This window comes from Schistocerca gregaria, chromosome 3 (genome assembly GCF_023897955.1).
Source record: "Schistocerca gregaria isolate iqSchGreg1 chromosome 3, iqSchGreg1.2, whole genome shotgun sequence".
NCBI lineage: Eukaryota > Metazoa > Arthropoda > Insecta > Orthoptera > Acrididae > Schistocerca > Schistocerca gregaria.
The window spans coordinates 897229074-897251064 of NC_064922.1; the positions used below are offsets into that span (position 1 = coordinate 897229074).

General features: G+C 42.9%; 1 protein-coding gene across 1 annotated transcript in view; it reads left to right on the top strand.

Annotated features, from left to right (window-relative positions):
* LOC126355171 (ubiquitin domain-containing protein UBFD1-like) overlaps positions 1–21991 on the top strand; it is a 51799-nt gene that overhangs the window by 21991 nt on the left and 7817 nt on the right. The window contains exons 3-4 of the mRNA XM_050005382.1: positions 4148–4299; positions 15112–15234. Of these exons, the coding sequence (XP_049861339.1) occupies positions 4148–4299; positions 15112–15234 (275 nt within the window). The remainder of the gene's footprint in view (positions 1–4147; positions 4300–15111; positions 15235–21991) is intronic.

Here is a 21991-nt window from a genome sequence, read left to right on the forward strand (position 1 = left end):
ACCTTTAGAGGCTGTCGCTGTAAGGATGTGGACACCTCAGCCTATTACTGTCTGCAGTTTGTATCTTCCGCCAGATGGTGATGTCTCGCGTCATGTGTTGGCTGCATTGATAGCACAACTGCCTCCTCCTTTTGTGTTACTGGGCGACCTTAACGCCCATAACCCCCTGTGGGGTAGCGCCGCTTTTACTGGCCGGGGTAGAGATGTCGAGACTCTTCTCTCGCAGCTTGACCTCTGCCTCTTAAACACGGGAGAGCCGACACATTTCAGCGTAGTCCATGGCACATTTTCGGCCATCGACCTTTCTATCTGCAGCCCCGGACTTTCACCATCCATCCACTGGAGTGTCCATGACGACTTATGTGGTAGTGACCATTTCCCCATCTTTCTGTCACTACCACAGCGTCACTCTTCTGAACGCCCCTCCAGATGGGCTCTGAATAAGGCTGATTGGGGCTTGTTCTCCTCTCTCGCCACTATCGCCCCTCCTTCCCATGACACCATTGATGCGGTGGTTCAGTCGGTCACCACCGGCATCGTTTCTGCGGCGGCATCTGCGATTCCCTGTTCATCCGGGTCCCCTCGGCGGAGGACTGTGCCTTGGTGGGCGCCCGAGATCGCAGAGGCGATTAGAGATCGCCGGCGAACTCTTCAACGCTATAAGCGGCACCCGTCCTTGGAGAACCTCATCGTTTTTAAACAGCTCCGTGCCCGTGCCCGACGCCTTATTCGCCAACGGAAGCAGGAGTGCTGGGAACGGTATGTTTCCACCATTGGCGTCCGTACCTCTGCATCGCAGGTTTGGGCTAAGATTAGGCGACTCCATGGCTATCGGCCGCCTGTCTCTGTCCCTGGGCTTTCGCTGAATGGAGTGGTGTGTCCTGACTCCGACACGATTGCGGACCGGTTAGCAGCGCATTTTGCTCAGCGTTCTGCATCTACGAATTTCCCACTGGCCTTCCGCTCCCGGAAAGAGCGGTTGGAAAGTTGGAGGCTTTCCTTTCACACGCGCCACGCGGAGTCGTACAATGCTCCTTTCAGCAACTGGGAATTCCAGAGTGCACTATCTGCTTGCCCTGATACGGCTCCTGGGCCAGACCGCATCCACAGCCAGATGCTGAAACACCTCTCTGTGAATTGCCAGCGATGCCTCCTAGATGTTTTCAACCGCATCTGGGTTGAGGGTGTGTTCCTGTCTCAATGGCGAGAAAGCATCGTCCTCCCCGTGTTGAAACCTGGCAAGAACCCGCTGGAGGTGGACAGCTACCGCCCCATAAGCCTCACCAACGTTCTTTGCAAGTTGCTAGAACGTATGGTGAGCTGGAGGTTGTGTTGGCTCCTCGAGTCTCGAGGCCTTCTGGCTCCGTCTCAGGGTGGGTTCCATAAAGGCCGCTCTGCCGTCGATAATCTGGTCTCCCTAGAGTCTGCCATCCGTACAGCCTTTGCACGCCGCCAACAACTGGTTGCCGTCTTCTTCGACATGCGGAAATGCGGAAGGCGTACGATACGACTTGGCGATATCACATCCTGGCCACACTTCATGGGTGGGGTCTTAGGGGCCCGCTCCCGATTTTTATTCAGAATTTTCTGTCGTCTCGTTCCTTCCGCGTGCAAGTTGCTGCGTCCCATAGTTCCTCCCGGGTCCAGGAGAACGAGGTCCCACAGGGGTCTGTCCTCAGTGTCTCCCTGTTTTTAATTGCGATCAATGGGCTCACTGAGGCGGTGGGATCGTCCGTCGCAGCTTCGTTGTATGCAGACGACTTCTGCCTCTACTACGGCTCCGCTGGCATTGCTGTTGCTGAGCGCCAGCTGCAGGGTGCTATCCGCAAGGCGCAGTCGTGGGCTGTAGCGCACGGCTTCCAGTTTTCGGCCGCTAAGACCTGCGTTATGCATTTCTGCCGGCGTCGCACGGTTCACCCTGAGCCACGCCTTTACCTTGACGGTGAACCTCTTGCTGTGGTAGAGACTCATCGGTTCTTGGGACTGGTATTTGATGCCCGGTTGACTTGGCTGCCTCATATTAGGCAGCTTAAACAAACATGCTGGCGGCATTTAAACGCTCTCTGTTGCCTTAGCCACACCGGATGGGGTGCCGATCGGTCCACCCTTCTCCGGCTGTATCAAGCGCTGATCCAGTCCCGCCTTGATTATGGGTGTGTGGCTTATGGTTCGGCATCGCCATCAGCATTGCAATTGCTGGATCCCATCCATCACTGCGGGATCCGACTCGCCACAGGAGCATTTCGGACAAGCCCTGTTGACAGCTTACTTGTGGAGGCTGGTGTTCCTCCATTGCGGATCCGGCGCGACAGACTTCTGGCCGCTTATGCTGCCCACGTTTGTAGCTTTCCGGGGCATCCCAACTACCGTCTCCTGTTGCCGCACTCGATCGTCCATCTTCCAGACAGGCGGCCCCGGTCAGGGTGTACGATCGCGGTTCGCATCCGGGCTCTACTGTGTGGGATTGAGTTTTTTCCTCTCCCGCCTGTTTTCCGGACCAATCTCCGTTTGCCCCCTTGATGTGTGCGCCAACCATGCATTCGGCTGGATCTGGCACAGGGTCCGAAAGACTCGGTCCCTCCTCCGGCCCTCCGCCGCCGCTTTGTTTCTCTCCTTGCCGAGTTTCCCGGATCTGCCGTGGCCTATACCGACGGTTTGATGGTCTCTGGTCGCACTGGTTACGCTCTTACTCTAGAGGATCATTGTGAGCAACGGTCGCTGGCACCCGGAAACAGTGTATACACTGCCGAGTTGGTTGCCATCTATCGCGCCCTAGAGTATATCCGCTCCCGCTCAGGTGAGTCCTTTGTCATCTGTAGTGACTCCCTGAGTGGTTTACGAGCTCTTGACCAGTGCTTTCCTCGTTCCCGTCTGGTGATGGCCATCCACGAGTCGCTCCATGCTCTTGCCCGTTGCGGCCGCTCCGTGGTCTTTGTTTGGACCCCAGGTCATGTCGGCATCCCGGGCAATGAGCGGGTTGACACGCTGGCTAAACAGGCAGTGAGTTCACCGGCTCTGGAACTCAGCCTTATGGAGTGTGATCTCCTGTCGCTTTTGCGCCAGAAAGTGCTTGGTGCCTGGGGTGACGAGTGGCGCACCCTGCCCACGCCCAACAAACTTAGGGCGGTGAAGGAGACGACCGGTGTGTGGCGCTCCTCCATGCGGGCCTCTCGGAAGGACTCTGTCGTCCTCTGCCGGCTGCACGTTGGCCACACGTGGCTGACGCACGGCCATTTGTTGCGCCGGGAGGACCCACCGCTATGTCGCTGCGGGCAGCTCTGACGGTGGTCCACATTTTGGTGGACTGCCCGCTTTTAACAGGACTCAGGCAGACGTTTGCGCTGCCTGATACCCTCCCTGCCGTTTTATGTGATGACGTTGCTATGGCGGACCTCGTGTTGAGTTTTATTCGGGCAGGGGGTTTTTATCGTATGATTTGAGTGTTTGTCCTTTTATTTCCTGTATTGACTTGGGCCTTTGGCCTGTGGTTTTAAACTGTGGGTTTTAATGTCATTTGGTGGTTGGCTTTTCCTTATTTTCATGGTCGGCCAACCACCTTCACACTCGGTGTGATTTTAGTCCCGTTTGTCTGGTCTTTGTCTGTCTTTCTTGTATTGTGTCGTCCCTTGTCTCAGTTCTCTGTTTTTAACGACTGACAGTTTTTATTTCGTGTGATTTTATTGTGGAACAAGGGACCGATGACCTTAGCAGTCTGGTCCCTTCAATCCCACACCCAACCAACCACCCAGATTCAGAAGTATGTAGGATGCAATAGTTACTAGGAGGTGTAGAAGCTTGCACAAGATAGATTAGCATGGACAGCTGCATCAAACCAGTCTCTGGACTGACGAGCACGACGATGACAACACCACCATGTAGTTAAGCCCCTTCAAAATTGTCATCATCTTTTACTTTGGTATGTTGAACTTTCATGATGGTTATATTTTATGTGAAGATAAAGGTAGACATAAAAAAACCAAGTGTACACTGTAGTAAAACTATCATAAATGTGCATTTGTATATTTACAGTTGAGAAAGTATGTATGTCTTGGCATCTCACATAATTTCTGTTATACATTTCCTGTATAGTTAATATCTACATAATCTGACTGGAGCAGAACTAAGAGGATTATGGTTTATTTTGCAGGTGTTCCACAGGCCATGCAGAAAGTTATGATAAAAGGACTTGCAAAAGATGAAAGGACACTGAGGGAACTTGGTGTTGTTAAAGGTGCTAAAGTAATGGTTGTAGGATCAAAATTGGATGATGTGCTGGCAGTGTCTACCCCCAGCAAGCAGGTATTGTGTTTGTAGTCACTGTTGCAGTGTAGCTTATTTGTGCAAGTTTGTAAGAAAGGAAAAAAAAAAAAAAAACAAATAATGGAGAAAGAAATTCATCCAACTTGTTTACCTCCAGATTAATGTGGCTGGCACGATATTATCTTGTTCTAGTAAAAGTGCAACTCATGCCCGCCTCCTCCCCGTTTGTACCCTATCTCCCCCCCCCCCCCCCCCATTGTTCACTAGGAATGAGAGATGGTTCTAAGGTCAGTGTGATTTTGAGAGTCCATAGGTACTTTCTGCCATCTATTCATAGAACAAGAGAATTCACAGCTGCTTGTAGGTTTGCTGGCTGATGCTGACACAACAGAATCAACTATTAACATTGGTCTGCTCACCATGCTAACAATAAGACAACTGATGTTTGCTGCAATCACTTCGCTACTTGTGTTGCATGTGGCATTTACCTCTTACCATGCCCTCACCCCTCTGACAGCGGACTTCATATGGTACGAAAAGAAAAGGATTGTTCAATAAATAATGTCCACACTTTTTTCGCAGAACTTGTTTATTCTTGAGATTCAGAATCTGGTTACACTATCAGTTGATAATTCTTTTACATGTACTATTTTTCTGCATAGTCTCCAGGACATTGTATGGCCTTATGCCAGCATTATGTAAGATCACAAGCATCCTGTTTGTAAAAGATCTTGTCTTGTGTTCAATAGCATGAATTATGTTCTCATTGTCTTCAAAGTGTGTTCCACATAGAGAATCCTTAAGTGGTCCAACATATGGAAATTCAAGGATGAGAGGTCTTGGGCAATGGGTTGGGTATGTTCACATTCCTGCGGCTTGCGTGTAGTGGTGATAGAGCAGTGTTTCTGTTGGGTTCTTGTCACACAATTTACTTTGGAAACGGATCTTGAGTTTTTGTCAGGGTCTTCACGTATGACTTAATTAAATGGTAGGCCTTTTGGAAAAACATAAACGAGAATGGCACCACCACTATACCAGAAGACTATCATGTCTTTGCCAGCCAATTGAGCTACTTTGAATTTCTTCATTCCATTGATTGGCTTAAAATTGTTTCTAGCTTGAAGTGAGGCACCCAGGTTTTGTCACCTGTAACAGTCTTCTGAAAGGATTCTCCATTGGTCTGAAACTGAATCTTGTCATCTGTTGCTAGCATTCATGGAAGCCATCTTGCTTTGAATGTCAGAAGAGGCTCACCCCCCCCCCCCCACACACACACACACACACACACACTTCCAATGCCTACCATTAGCTGTAGAGCCAATTGTCAAATTACGATGTGCTGGTCTGCACAAATAATGGCAGCTGCACGATTCCCTATATCGGAAGCTGTAGTTCTGATGGGGCTTCTCAAAGGTGGCTGCTCTTGGAGCTCAGTTTCTGCACTACAGTTATTGTTGCTCAAAAAGACATGCATTATTCAGCAACAAAAATCTTAGATCATTTGCCCAACAACATAAAGTGTCTGGCTGTTAGCAGATCAAGTTTTAAATCTAGCTTAAAGTCATTTCTTTTGGACAACTCCTTTTGTTCCGTGAATGAGTTTCTGTTTCAGGACTAGTAAAAAAAAAAAAAGAGGTACCTCTAAATGTAGTTGCATGTGTAGAACTAAAAATTTCAGTAATATTAATATTAGCACTATTCATGTGTGTGTATATATATCTTGTAATCTGACTTGTTCATCATATCGATAAAATAATTGTGAAAATTATCTACAGAACATGACATAACTAAACTAAACTAACAAGTGTGTTGCGTAGATGCCATCTTGATGGTTTGTTATGCCTTTGCAATCTATCAAAATTCTACCAAAGCTTCACACACACGGAGGGGAAATGTCACATTTGAAGCATATTGAAGGGCAATGTCATATGTGTATTAATTACTGTAAAAAAATGAGACATTATTGAACAGCTCATTCATTCACCTGTATGGCTAAATTTTATTGGCACACGTTTGATGGGGGTTTGTGTCGAGTGTGAGAGGGAGAGGCAGCAGGTGCACAGGGTAGAAATGTGGCACCAGTGAGCTCATTTTGGTTGCAGGCATGGGAGTAGTGTGGAGCATACAATTGTGCTGGCCTCAAATTATGCTAGCCTCTGACCTGAACTAACCACCTCTTCTGATCCATAACCCTAACTTCTGTCATACCACACTCACACCCTGTTTCCCACAGTATCATTCTACCTCTGTAGTATTTCATTCTTCCAATGAGCTTTTATATATCGTTAGTGTCTTTTGCACAATTCCTCTTGCCTGCAACAAGGAAGAGTTCTTCAATGAAATGTTGCCATACTGTGCATCTGCTGCTTCCTTCTCCACCTCCCTTCCCCACATCCTTTCTTTCTCCACCCACTCTACCTGGTACAACCCCCATTCCAGTTGAACTGCCGTGCCAGCACAGTATAATCAGCTGGCACAATGAACTCCTATACATGTATGAATGTGTAGACTATTGTTCTGAAGAGGGACTCTTCCTAAACGAAACAAAGTTTTTAGTCTTGTTAATGCATATCAATGACTTAGCAAGCAACTGTTCTCTGTGTTGTTACATTTAATCCTTTAATTTAGAGTATTTTTACACACCACACTAGTACTGGTGTTGATACCTATGATGAAATGTTGGCTGTGAATACCATACATACATTTCTTGTCCACAGCTCCGCAGAGCAGCACAGTTCAACATCATACAGATAAATCTAGTACAGGCTGATAGGTCTGAATGGTTGTACTATGGTTGCTTTAGAAGGAAGATGCTGTACAATTCATGCAGGTTGTAGCATATTCCTAGTCATCATTTAAAAGTTCATGTTGAAACTTTATTAATAGACTTTCTTGGAATAGTTACGTCAGTCTTAAGTCTTCCAGTACAGTTCCTTCGTTATCTGTGTGACACTCTCCCATGGATCAAATAAACATGTGACCATTTGTGCAACCTTTCTCTGTATTCGTTCTATATCCTTAGTTAGTCTATTTATTACGAGTCCCGCGAGTGATTTGTAAGCAATCTCCGTTGTATACTGATTGCATATCCCCGGTATTCTACCAATCAACCAAAGTCTACCACCTGTTTTACCCACAACTGAGCCTATGTGGTCATTCTATTTCATATCTCTTCAAAGTTTTATACCGGATATTTCTATGAATTGGCAGATTCCAACCGTGACTCTTTGATATTATACTCACAGGATACTAGGTTTTTTTCATTTTGTGAAGTGCAAAATTTTACATTTCTTAACATTTAGAGCAAGCTGCCAATCTTGGCACCACACTGAAATCTTATCAAGATTGCGTCATTTGCAAAAAGTCTGCAAGGTCATTAATATACACTATGTGATCAAAAGTATTTGGACATCAGCAAAAACATGCATTCTTCATATTAGGTGCTTTGTGCTACCACCTACTGCCAGGTACTCCATAACAGCAACCTCAGTAGTCATTAGAGAGCATGAGAGAGCAGAATGGGGCACTCTGGAACCTACAGACTTCGAATGTGGTCAGTTGATTGGGTGTCACTTCTGTCATACATCTGTATTTGAGATTTCCACAATCCTAGTGATAGTGAAATGGAAACACGAAGGGACACATACAGCACAAAAGTGTACAGCTCGACCTTGTCTGTTGACTGACAGAGACCGCTGACAGTTTAAGAGCATTCTAATGTGTAATAGGCAGACATGTATCCAGACCATCACACCGGAATTCCAGACTGCATTAGGATCCACTGCAGTTACTATGACAGGTAGGTGGGAGGTGAGAAAACTTGGATTCCATGGTCAAGCGGCTGCTCATAAGCCACACAGCATGCCAGAAATGCCAAACGACGCTCTGCTTGTGAGAAGCATAAACATTGGACGATTGAACAGTGTAAAAACATTGCGTGGAATGACGAATCACGGTACATAATGTGATGATCCAATGGCAGGGTGTAGGTATGGCGAATGCCCGGTGAACGTCATCTGCCAGCATGTGTAGTGCCAACAGTGAAATTCGGAAGCGGTGGTGTTATGGTGTGGTTCTGTTTTCATGGAAGGGGCTTGCACCCCTTGTTGGTGTGTGTGGCAGTATCACAGCATAGGCCTACATTGATGTTTTAAGCATATTATTGCTTTCCATTGTAGAAGAGCAATTCAGGGATGGCGATTGCATCTTTCAACACTATGTTCATAATGCACGGCCTGTGGCGGAACGAAACAGGACATAAGAGGAGACTCCATGAGCATCAGAGTTTCGTAAACGATAATTAGACTTACATAGCACATTCGTATATCCAGATTCAGAAAGACATATGCCCCAAGCTGATATTAACCTTTTCAGTGTGGTTTTCGAGATGCAAATTTTCTTGGAGTACCAGTACTGTATTATCTCATGTTTAGTTCTTTATTATGACATACGTACCAAAAGATAATGTGCACTTGAAATTCTGCAAACATTTCACAATATAGTGCGTGTCATTTACGACGGCGGCTGAGTTTAGGTTCGTTCTGCGCATCTGACGTCACAAAAAACAGTCAGCCAATGAACAGACAATTACATTGCCAGAGCTCGACTGCAGTGCAGAACACAGACGAGTGTCTTCAGTTTTAGAAACATTCAGTCATACATAAAATAATTAAACAAAAGCAATGTCTTGATAGCAGACTTTCTTTTATAGAAAGTTTGGAAAAAGCATTCTTTATACGAATTGCTTCATATTCTATTAATTAATTAATTAAACCAAACAAGCAATAAGCCTCCTAATTCAGGCGATAGCAAGAAAAGGGGTTTGTATCATTCTCACAAACCACTTTTTAGCAATAAAGAACAGCGGTAATCGTTTATTTCCTATTGTACTTCGACAAAACATGAGTAATTCATAATAATACCAACAGTGTTTATCGGTATTTTGTGTGATATCTTAGAGCCCTCCAGAAGCTCAGTTGAACAATGAGCTGCCTTAGTGTAATGGTTAAGTTGTTTGACTGCTAAGCGACAGGTTCCGAGTTAAAGCCTTGTTCGGTGATCAATATTTTCTTTATTTAAAAACAATATCGAAGTGTCTTACTTCAAGAATTTTATTCATTTGAATGTAATTTTTTAAAATTTCTAGTGCTTTCTCTCTTAATTATAGCCATAATAAGTTTTCGGTTTTTCTAATTTTGTCCTCCAATATTTCTTTTCGCATAAATTAAAAACAATAAAAAGGCACACATACAATATTCATGTTATCTGTTTTGTTTGTATATCTTCTCTTCCACAGTCGCTGTTTTACTATTCATACTGAGATATATTTTTTTGTGGCATATTAAAAGTATTACTTAGAGCAGAATTTGAAATATATTCCTCCTCTGCAACTGTAATAAGGGTTATATTTAGACCAGACGCGTTTTTCACTTTTGAAGCATCTTCAGTGGACAGTATTTTGTCTCCTCAATTGCCAAGTCACCTTTTGTAGTTCTGTGCTGCGGTAACACAATATTCAACGTTTGTGTCAGCTGATCAGTGTTTTAGCAAATAAATGCTGTTTGTGTGTGCCACACACAAAAACTATATTTGACACAGCTCAGAGCACTTCACTGATACACAGTATATTCAAGTCCTAATGTTTTTGTAAGTCCACAGTTTTGTTTAATGTATTTTGTTACTTTCTCTTGATTGACTGAAGTGCTTTAAAATAAAGCCAAATGTGCCCAGTGTAAATAAAACTTGTATTACAGTCACGAAAGACGGAATATTTCTCAATATTACACACGACACCTATCTGGTACTTACATGAATTGAGATATTGTTAAACAGTTAATTTTATATGAAATGTAGGTATCTTGTCCACATTTCATTCTCAACATTGTTGCAACTAAAATCGACCGTACTGAAAGTATACGCTATGGACTTTTACCTCTGCAAACTCTTCAACATTTCTTGCAATGGTTTACTACATTTAATGCTGCAAAATAACTGCATTGAACATTGAAACAAAATTAAGTCATTTATGGGGGGAGGTATCAGTCAAGAAGAAGTGTAAAAATCAAATTTTTGGGCCAAATACTTTTTGTGAAATTAAATGATAAGTGTGTCTGCACATGCGAGCAGTGCAGTGATGACAAAATGCGGGGAACACGTCTCTGCAGCAGCGAAAGGGATAACGCGGTCGTAGTGGCTTTACTTCATAAACTGAGTGCTCCCCCCCTAAATGTAAGTTTGCGAACTATACTATGGCGCTGCTTCTCTTGGCGCGTGCCTCGTTTGCAACTGGCAACGCAGCAACTCCCACATCTGAGCAGGCATGGGCCAAGATAAAAGAATTGAACTATAGCCAATAGTGTTTCCAATAAAGTGACTGCCTCTGAAGAAAAGGTTAATGAAAGCCATTTTTTATGAAATCAACAAAAATAACTTCAGTGTTCTGCAAGGCAATTAATGCCCAACTGCCAAAAACCTGGAAATAAAATCAAACCAGAAAACTGAAACTAATACCGTATTTTACCCTTCCATAATTATGTGAACGTATTTAATTCACTTTATAGGTATGGGCCACAGAAATCAGTTCTGTTTTCATTTGACTTGACAGCTGTCAACCAAGAGGAAACAACAAAATCACTAAATGTAAACACGGTTCACGTGGAGACTACCCCTCACCTCACTGCAATTCAGACTGCTCTGCATATGTGCGAACCTGGCAACTTGGGCGCGCAAAGAAAATGTCTCCGGGTAGCACCGAACAAGGCTTGAACTCGGAACCTTTCGCTTAGCAGTCAAACACCTTAACCATTACACGAAGGCAGCTTCTGGAGGGCTCTAAGATATCACACAAAATACCGATAAACACTGTTGGTATGACTATGAATTACTCATGTTTTGTCGAAGTACAATAGGAAATAAACGATTACCGCTGTTCTTTGCTAAAAAATGGTTTGTGAGAATGATACAAACCCCTTTCCTTGCTATCGCCTGAATTAGGAGGCTTATTGCTTGTTTGGTTTAATTAATTAATAGAATATGAAGCAATTCGTATAAAGAATGCTTTTTCCAAACTTTATATAAAAGAAAGTCTGCTATCAAGACATTGCTTTTATTTAATTATTTTATGTATGACTGAATGTTTCTAAAACTGAAGACACTCGTCTGTGTTCTGCACTGCAGTCGAGCTCTGGCAATGTCATTGTCTGTTCATTGGCTGACTGTTTTTTGTGACGTCAGATGCGCAGAACAAACCTAAACTCAGCCGCCGTCTTAAATGACACGCACTATATTGTGAAATGCTTGCAGAATTTCAAGTGCACATTATCTTTTGGTACATTAAAAACAAAGATTCCAAGACTTACCAAGCGGGAAAGCGCCGGCAGACAGGCACATGAACAAAACACACAAACACACACACAGAATTACTAGCTTTCGCAACCGATGGTTGCTTCTTCAGGAAGGAGAGGGAAAGTCGAAAGGATGTGGGTTTTAAGGGAGAGGGTAAGGAGTCATTCCAATCCCGGGAGCAGAAAGACTTCCCTTAGGGGAAAAAAAGGACAGGTGTACACTCGCACGCGCACACACACACACACACACACACACACACACACACACACACACACATATCCACACACACATATCCATCCGCACATACACAGACACAGTATGTGCGGATGGATATGTGTGTGTGTGTGTGTGTGTGTGTGTGTGTGTGTGTGTGTGTGCGTGCGTGCGAGTGTACACCTGTCCTTTTTTTCCCCTAAGGGAAGTCTTTCCGCTCCCGGGATTGGAATGACTCCTTACCCTCTCCCTTAAAACCCACATCCTTTCGTCTTTCCCTCTCCTTCCTGAAGAAGCAACCATCGGTTGCGAAAGCTAGTAATTCTGTGTGTGTGTTTGTGTGTTTTGTTCATGTGCCTGTCTGCCGGCGCTTTCCCGCTTGGTAAGTCTTGGAATCTTTGTTTTTAATATATTTTTCCCATGTGGAAGTTTCTTTCTATTTTATTTATATCTTTTGGTACGTATGTCATAATAAAGAACTAAACATGAGATAATACAGTACTGGTACTCCAAGAAAATTTGCATCTCGAAAACCACACTGAAAAGGTTAATATCAGCTTGGGGCATATGTCTTTCTGAATCTGGATATACAAATGTGCTATTTAAGTCTAATTATCGTTTACGAAACTCTGATGCTCATGGAGTATCCTCTTATGTCCTGTTTCGTTTGTTATGTAATGTAAGGTCTCTTAATGCTATATACATACGAACATATGGACTATCTACATCATTGTAGCTGCACAGGCACAGTAACACCGTTTTCTGGTCTAATAGGTTGCGGGAAAACATTGTGATTGGTGGTTTTAAAAGCATTACTTTCTCATTTTACACAATATGAGTTATGTTACATGTGCGAACGTCCTTTGAATTTCTTAAATCGCAGAGCGTTTGATTCTCATTTAAAGCTTAACACTTTTGAGGGCCAGCCAGTTAGAAGAATTTTGAGACCAGAAATTTGCGTCATTACTTAACGTTTCACTGGCACGTTTGTGTGATGTAACGAAGTGTACCAAATGCAAAAAAGACAAATATTATATGTGAAAGCTTAGCTTTTCTTGTAGCTACACTACGTGTGTTAGTTTATACCATTAACTTTTTCTATTTGTCTGTTCGCGCTGCTTAAGAGTGATGTTCGCTATAGGCTGACTACATCACATGTCCTTTGCTCTGAATCACTACATTTACATGCGACACATCTTCTGAAAGACGAAAACTGAATTTCTGAAGCGGATTTGCTAGACCAGTTAACTATGGTGCCTGGAAAACAGCAGACATAGTTGATGATTTAGTCAGCACAATCACTATTTCTCTTCAATTAGATGAGGTATAGACAGCTTCAGTCTAGTATTTCCACTTATCCTTCACTGTACAAAAAGCCACTCTGTCAATATTTGCCAAAATTTTGAAAAACAAGACAAAACCTTACACCCCAAACAAAAAGCGGATTTCCAGAATAGATTTTGAAATGTTTACTTGACCACCCTGAAGCAGTATTGGGAGATCACTTTGCAAAATCCAGTTTTGGGTGCCCCATGTAAACACGATGAATATCTACTACCATTGGCTGGCGAGATCACATGACATGAACTATGATTAGCTTACAAAAGCACATCGTGATCTCCAATTTCAATGGTTTGGAAATAAACATTCTGTGTTTGGTGGAATTTGATTATATACATTTGTAATACGAAAATATGCAGCAAGCAAATCAAGTACCTTTCAAAAACACATTTTTTTCTGGGGTTTGTTTCTTAAAGGGGTCGGAGGTTCTATGATAGTGTACAAAACCTTGACCATTGAAAAGATTGATAAGTTTTCTGATTTCGAGGGAAAGTATACTGTCACTTAACATGGAAAAGTGTATCTTCACCTGGGAGAAAGTGTATTTTTTAATCGGGAAAAATCCAGGATTTTTTTTCCTTTTCCACATATACACCCTGTCATCATAGCTGGTGATTGAAAAACACATTTCACACCATATTTCCACAGAAAACTACCAATGCTGTAGGAAGTATATTCTGTGCAGGCAAAAGGACAGTAGACGTTGGTGCCACATCATTGTTAATATCACTCACCGAATTCACAATTGATGGTTGGTTCAACTGATCTGTTATTCACTATGCCGTTCATAGTAAGCCAACACACACTGATTAGTATATACAGGCTGATAGTTAACCAGTACGCATTAATTTGTATCCATAGGCTGACAGTTGTGACCATTTGCTTTAGCATGATGGGGTTCTTTGTACCTTGGTTTGTAAGGCCCACATCATCTCGAAGCCAACCTTTCATCAGAATGGCTGCAGCAAAAGACAGAGCAGTCGCACTTTGCACCAGTGACCAACAGGGAATCTTGTGAGGGGTGATGATAACAAGGTTACACCGTAGACTACGGCCTTTTTGTTTTACACAAGAAGCATTTCCAATAAGGTTGGTCATGTTCTGCAGAAAAATGATGTGAAACATGTTTTTTGACCAAAATCTAAGATTATAGCCTTTTTAGGAACTTAAAGGATGATTTTGCTGTGTGTATCTATTGCACTTATTGCAATTGTAATAAGTTGTATATTGGTCAAATTAGTATGACTGTGGAGGAATGGTGTACTGAGCATAAATATCACACATTTAAAGCAGGTGAACAAGTCTGTTGTTGCAGAATTCTTGTCTTGGAACAAGTCTTCCTATGGAATATCAGGCATGCTCTTCCAGCTATTGGGATAGTATTGATAAGGAAGTAGCTCAAATTAAATTAACATGTAACCTTGTGAATAGAGATGGAGATTTTGCTTAAATTCTGCTTGAAATCCTGCTCTATCTCTGGTCAAACAACAGAGCAACAGAAGTTTATTAATATTCATTATCAGTAACTTCTGACATTTGTCATCTCTAGTTTTGTGATGGCACTAGTGTTTAAAGTGTGTGTGTGTTTGTTTTTGTACATTTCTGTGTGTGATCTGCATACCGAGGTTTTAAATTTTCTTGCACAACATGTTCCCAATGCATTTGTATATTGAAAATGACTGAGTGTGAACCTATCAAGAAAGCGCTTATTGTCAAAGATGTTACTAAGATGCATTCTTGTAAGTTATTTGAATATTTCACCATTGCTTTTTTTATTTTAATACACACAGCTTGACAGCTTTGTGAGGGTATGTGTGCACGCAATCTCTTTAGCTGTCTGTCTATACATAATTCCCACTGCCTTTCTGTCCATAGATTTTTAAGCAAGCATCATTTGTATTTGTCAGCACATCCATTACTCTTCATAAGAAGTAACACTGTTCTTGTCAATAGGAATTGCTAGAAGAGAAAGCTGTATCCACAAGCAAGGAGCCATTTTGCAAACAGAAACAACATCGGAAGGTGTTGGATAAAGGTGTTCCAGAAGATGCAATGCCTGGAATAAAAAATGCAAAGGTGAGATCTAATTGGGTAATGTTTTGAGGTCCCTGGTATCACTGTTAATAAAGATAATTTTCATTTTCCTGTTCTGACATTTTGCTCCAGTATGTAATAACTAAACTCCGTCTGAACAGGCCTCAAAAGGTCCTAAGGTGCCAATCGACCGGTCACTGGGTGCGTCCATTGTGTAAGACTGCTTTAAAATTCCTCACTATTGCTTGATCTAAAACTTCTTAATAGCTGTTGATTTATGTCTCTGTTTACTATTGGAGTCAGTGCTGGGGGTGAAGAACAAAAGAAATGTGACCTATTTCTCTGTGAATTCCCTGTACTTGGTCCGTAGAGCTTCAGCTATGTAGTGTATGTTTCCTATGAATATTTCATGCAGGTTCCAAATTGATTTCAGGTTTCGTTCGCCTCTACTTAAATGATTTTTCAGCTGTGTGTCTTTGATTTAGCACTAGCCCCCATTATTTTTATGCATATGTTTGTTTAGTACGGTGTTGAACATTTATGTTAAAGTTGATGACCTTCAAATAATATGTAATTACCATTTATTAAGAATACTGTAAGTGGAGTAAGTTTTTTAGCCATAAAAGGCTGTATTTTGGATTTAATGAAAAAACACTGCAAGATGCCATGTTTTAACATCTGAAAATAACTGATCCTTCTCACTTTTAATACTGCTCAAAGTTACAGAAACAGGAATGAGAGTTACATTTTTATGACTAGGTGCCTAAACCCTGTATATATGGTTTCCCCATGGTGTCCGTTCTCTTGCTTGGCTGTGAGACAGCTAAAGATTTGTTCCTGTAACATTAATTAGTCATGGCGGATTGGGGACACACAATGAGGTCCATTGTTATTTGGCAATATCCCTATACATACTGATATTCAAACACTTCAAGTTTTGGGCTTTGCTATTCACAACTAAAACATTACAGTATGAGTGTAATTACTCATTGTCATCATTTCAACTACATAGTCTGTTGGAATGGATTGTCAAACAGTCAGTCTGTTCAAATGCCAGCACCACACACACTAAAAATCCACTATTCAAACAACTAAATTTAGGTTAGCGACACAGTTCTTTCCTCCCCCTCCCTCCTCTTCCCATGAGGCTCGCTGCTCTTTGGCGGATTCGGGCTTGGCTACCACAGAGCCCCTGCCGTTGCAGCATCTTTTCCCTTCCATGCTGCATGTCTATCCTCTTGCTGTTCTTTTTCCTCTCCCTTGGAGCACATGCATGTGATGTTTTTTGAAATGTGTTTTGCATTTTCAGTAGCCAGTATCAGAACAGTCTCTCCACTATTTTTTGTTCCTTTTTTTTCCTTTCTTCATTCCCCTTCCTCTATTATTCCTCAACTTCGGCGTTTGAGGTTCCTCTTTTTCTTCTTCCTCCCTGTGCACTCCAGAAAGCTGGCCCACACATCTGACGCGTTACGTGTGCCTGGGTAACAAATAATTCACAGCCCTGGGTCAACAGGTAGGGTTTGCGTGTATCCCCAGGTACATGCCAGGCCCAGGGATGGGTGATTCCTTGAGCTGCTATCTTCCAAAATAGCCGATTGGTCCCTCTGGGGTGTTTGGGAGGTATGACCTGAGATGTGAACAATCACCTAAAGCCGTCGGCACACGGATCGTGCTGTTGAATGTCAACATTGAGTATGCTGAGTTCAATGTGCTGCTGAACGCTCAGGAACGATGTGACTTGTGTGTACAGTATGTGGGCCCCAAAGTGCTACATGCGATCACAACGCACTCCAGCGACAGTTGCGGGATGTTTCTAGCTCGTAAATCACACTGTTTACTAAACGCGTGCGCTTAAAATTCCCACATTAACTCTATCAAAATGCTCATTTCCTCCATTGCCTGTAGGCTAGTCACGTTGTTCTATATATCATATACACAAATAAAACCTTGAATATCAATGTACATGTTTTAAGATGAAAAGGAAAGTACCGTGTCCAATAAGTAAGGAGACATGCTTATAAAAGTTCTATTACAAACAGTGCGATACAAATTTGCAATAGTTCTCCACATAAGATAAACATTATTTCACCATTCCCACATTTTAGTAAAACCCTAACGTCATTCTTACTTGATGACTGTTCCTACCCAGTAGCAGAATTTTTGCAAAGTGTGAATTACGAAACGTAAAAGAAAAAGGAGCAAAATATCGTTATACAAATAGCGCAAGCTGTCCTGTAGATTAAGCCAATCGAACAAACTCACTTCTCAAAAAAAAAGGTGAACTTACATTGACATAACATCAAATACTATAGTATATACTTATATTAAACTAATAATAATGCATCAGAACCTATTACGTGAATGTTAGGAAATAAAAAAATTTTGGCGTGGTGAGATGTGAACCATTGGCATTTTATGCATTTTGATAGAAGTTGGTAATGCTACTAATTACACTAAACTGACAACAAACCTCACACAGCCAATCTTAATATATTGCCACTTGCTGAAAGCTTTAATCATAGCTATATTACTAATTGAAATTTAACTATAACAAATTGTACCAAGAAAACTACGTTTTTGGTGGATCCTCAGTGTGTCATTGCCTTCAAATGGCATACTCCTATAACTCACAATTTACAATAACACTTCTGCCATGAATAAGATGTTTCTGTTTCTCTCTCTCTCTCTCTCTCTCTCTCTCTCTCTCTCTCTCTCTCTCTCTCTCTCTCTCTTAGCGAATCAAACTGTTAACAATAGATTTTCGAGTGATTCTCAATTTTCTGCTGCTCAGAAATGGCACATATACGTATAGGCTTGATATGAATGACATTATGGTGCCTCACAACTCTGTTCTGAAGGGAGGTGGTGTGCGTGTGACATAGGTGCTGTTGTGCCATCTCTTTGGTCAACGCTCAGAATATGTGACCTGCTAGACATTGCCTTGCACGTTCGGGAAGACTCCCAAACGTGTTATTCCGCACTATGACATCAGAAACTTGGCACGCTCAACTTTCAGATGCACGGTCCGTGTGTGCTGACGGCTTAAAACTAGTGCATCCCCTTTGAGGGGGGAGGGGGCCAGAAGGACTGCGCGATTGGAGATGCTGGCAGTCATGGGGAATGTTCTCGCTGTGAGCAAATCATCTTCTTGTTCACAGTCAGTGTCTACTAAATGTAAACGGAATGATGCTAATGATTCAAAGATTCTCCCAGCTGCACAATATTTCCTCATGGTTTCATGTGCTGAAGGCAGTGAGTCCCTTGCTACAGTAAATATGTTTATTACTCAGAAAGATGATAGAATTGCTGGCACTTTGCTTTTAGAGACTACTTCTGATTCTCAAGCACAGAAACTGCTTGCAGCTATGCTCCTCCATGGCTATCCTGTTCATGTCGAGACCCATCAAACCCTGAATTCTTGCCATGGAGTTATTTACACTAGGCTGCTCGATGGTGTGACCGAGGCAGATATCCAAACATACCTCTCCGATCAGGGCGTCAGTGCAGTCCATTGGGTGATGAAAAAGGTGGATGCGTCTGTAGTGCCCACACGCATTCCTTTTCTCATTTTTGATGGAGTGGTGCTTCCGTCCATGATCAAAGCAGGATATGAAGCTATCACAGTCCGACCGCACATTCCGAACCTGATGCACTGCTACTAGTGTCATTGTTACAACCACACTCTGTCTTGCTGACACCAGCCCAAATGTGTAACCTGTGGTAAGGATGCACACGAGGGCGATTGTCCCTCCCCTCCTCCCTGCTGTATCATTTGCATTGGCAACCAGGCCACCTCTTCCTGAGATTGTTCCTTGTATCTCGATGAACGGCCATCCAGGAGGTCCGGGTGAAGGAAAAAGTGCCCGACCGGGTCGCTTGCAAGTTCTTGGCGAGTCGGCTATCCTACGTTCTACCATCTGGCACTTAAAGTACTGCTCTTGCTACATCTCATTCCACGAAGGATGTGGCAAGGTGGTCATGTGACCTCTAATTCAGCATTGCAGTTGTAAAATTGCCCAATGTCATGGTAGCATCTCCAGCTCCCCCAGCTGTGTAACAACCCATTAAACTTTCACCTCACGGGGCAAAGTCACCTGCTACACAACTGGCATGAAGACTTCTTACATCCCTTGAGCCAACCAGAAGTGCTCCAACAAAACAAAGGCAAGTGGTCTTCTTCTTTGCCGACTTTAAGGTCCTCTTCAACGGTGTTGCCACGTGATACCGTTGCCCGGCTGACGTCTCTATTGCTGGTGCGCACCTCCAACCATTTTTCTGCACTGGACTCCACAGACTGACAGACGGAAAATGCCGACGCCTTTGTAGATCTTATGGAGCAGGATCCCCCAGCCTCTACATCTACATCTATACTCTGCAAGCTACCTGACGGTGTGTGGTGGAGGGTACTTTGAGTACTTCTATTGGTTCTCCTTTCTATCCCAGTCTCGTATTGTTCGTGGAAAGAAGGATTGTCGGTATGCCTCTGTGTGGGCTCTAATCTCTCTGATTTTATCCACGTGTCTCTTTGCAAGATATACGTAGGAGGGAGCAATGTACTACTTGACTCCTTAGTGAAGGTATGTTCTCGAAACTTCAAGAAAAGCCCATACCGAGCTACTGAGAGTCTCTCTTGCAGAGTTTCCACTGGAGTTTATCTATCATCTCTGTAACGCTTTTGCGATTACTAAATGATCCTGTAACAAAGCGCGCTGCTCTCTGTTGGATCTTCTCTCTCTCTTCTATCAACCCTATCTGGTACGGATCCCACACCGATGAGCAGTATTCAAGCAGTGGGCGAGCAAGTGAGCTGTAACCTACTTCCTTTGTTTTCGGACTGCATTTCCGTAGGATTCTTCCATTGAATCTGTCTGGCATATGCTTTACCGACGATTAATTTTATATGGTCATTCCATTTTAAATCACTCCTAATGCCTACTCCCAGATAATTTATGGAATTCACTGCTTTCAGTTGCTGACTTGCTATACTGTAGCTAAATATTAATGGATCTTTCTTTCTATGTATTAGCAGCACATTAAACTTGTCTACATTGAGATTCAATTGCCATTCCCTGCACCATGCATCAATTCGTTGCCGATCCTCCTGCATTTCATTTCAGTACAATTTTCCATTGTTACAATCTCTCGATATACTACAGCATCATCTGCAAAAAGCCTCAGTGGACTTCCGATGTTATCAACAAGGTCATTTATGTATATTGTGAATAGCAACGGTCCTACAACACACCCCTGCAGCACACCTGAAATCACCCTTACTTAGGAAGACTTCTCTCCATTGAGAATGACATGCTGCATTTTGTTATCTAGGAACTCTTCAATCCAGTCACACAATTGGTCTCATAGTCCATATGCTCTTAATTTGTCCATTAAACGACTGTAGGGAACTGTATCAAACGTCTTGCTGAAGTCAAGAAACACGGCATCTACCTGGGAACCCATGTCTATGGCCCTCTGAGTCTCGTGGATGAATAGAGCGAGCTGGGTTTCACACGATAGTCTTTTTTTAAACCCGTGCTGATTCCTACACAGTAGATTTCTAGTGTCCAGAAAAGTCATTATACTCGAACATAATACGTGTTCCAAAATTCTACAACTGATCGACGTCAGAGATATAGGTCTATAGTTCTTCACATCTGTTAGACGTCCTTTCTTGAAAACGAGGATGACCTGTGCCCTTTTCCAATTATTTGGAACGCTACACTCTTCTAGAGACCTACAGTACACACCGCTGCAAGAAGGGGGGCAAGTTCCTTTGCATACTCTGTGTAAAATCAAACTGGTATCCCATCAGGTCCAGTGGCATTTCATCTTTTGAGTGATTTTAATTGTTTTTCTATCCCTCTGTCATCTATTTCGATGTCTACCATTTTGTCATCTGTGCGACAGTCTGTAGCAGTGAGTCTTCAAAGACTGGCAGTTGCCAGTTGCCAAAGTGGTACCCCTTCATTTTTCCCCTTGTCCACTTTCCTCGTCATGACTCTCCTCCAGTGGAATGTTTGCAGCATCCACTTGTTCTCTGCCTGTAGGAAACAAAATTGCATCCTCATGACTGCTTTGAGATCTCTCATATTTCTCCTCGATCCACTTTGACCTTCCCCCTGAGGAAAGCATTCCGTCTCATGGGGGAGTCGTGCTGCTCATCCGGGATGACATTCATAGTCAATCCATCTCCCTGATAACTGCTTCAAACTGTTGCACTCCCCATTTTGCTTCTTAACTTGACCTTTTCCCTTTGTACTGTTTACATTCCTTCGCCATTCGGTGTCACCAGAGCCAACTTGCTCCAGCTTGTTGGGCATCTCCCTCTCCCCTTTTCTGTTGCTCAGTGACACACACACACACACACACACACACACACACACACATAATATTTACATGGATAATTGTTCAGTGCATTTTACTTGTCCCATGATTTTGGTATTATCGTTCTGAAATAAATTGCCAGTACTGAGCCGTCAATGCTGATATGAAATACCCAACTTCTGTGGCAAGAATCTTAATTACTTTGACAGATTTACTCCAAATTGCATCCCACAGCTGTGGCATCAACACTGCATGATAAATGCACCACAGGAGCCAAGTCATGACTCCTCTGCATTCACACAAAGAGCTCGCCAGAGTTTCGACTATATATATTCGCATGCGTGGTAGTCTGCAGTAGTACAATATGTTTACACCACCTTGCTGCCAGCAGTAATTCTGCGATTTGTAAGACTACCTCTACCAAAACTGGATAAGGAATTAACAATGGATGGAGGGGTATATTGCTTTTCCACACAGT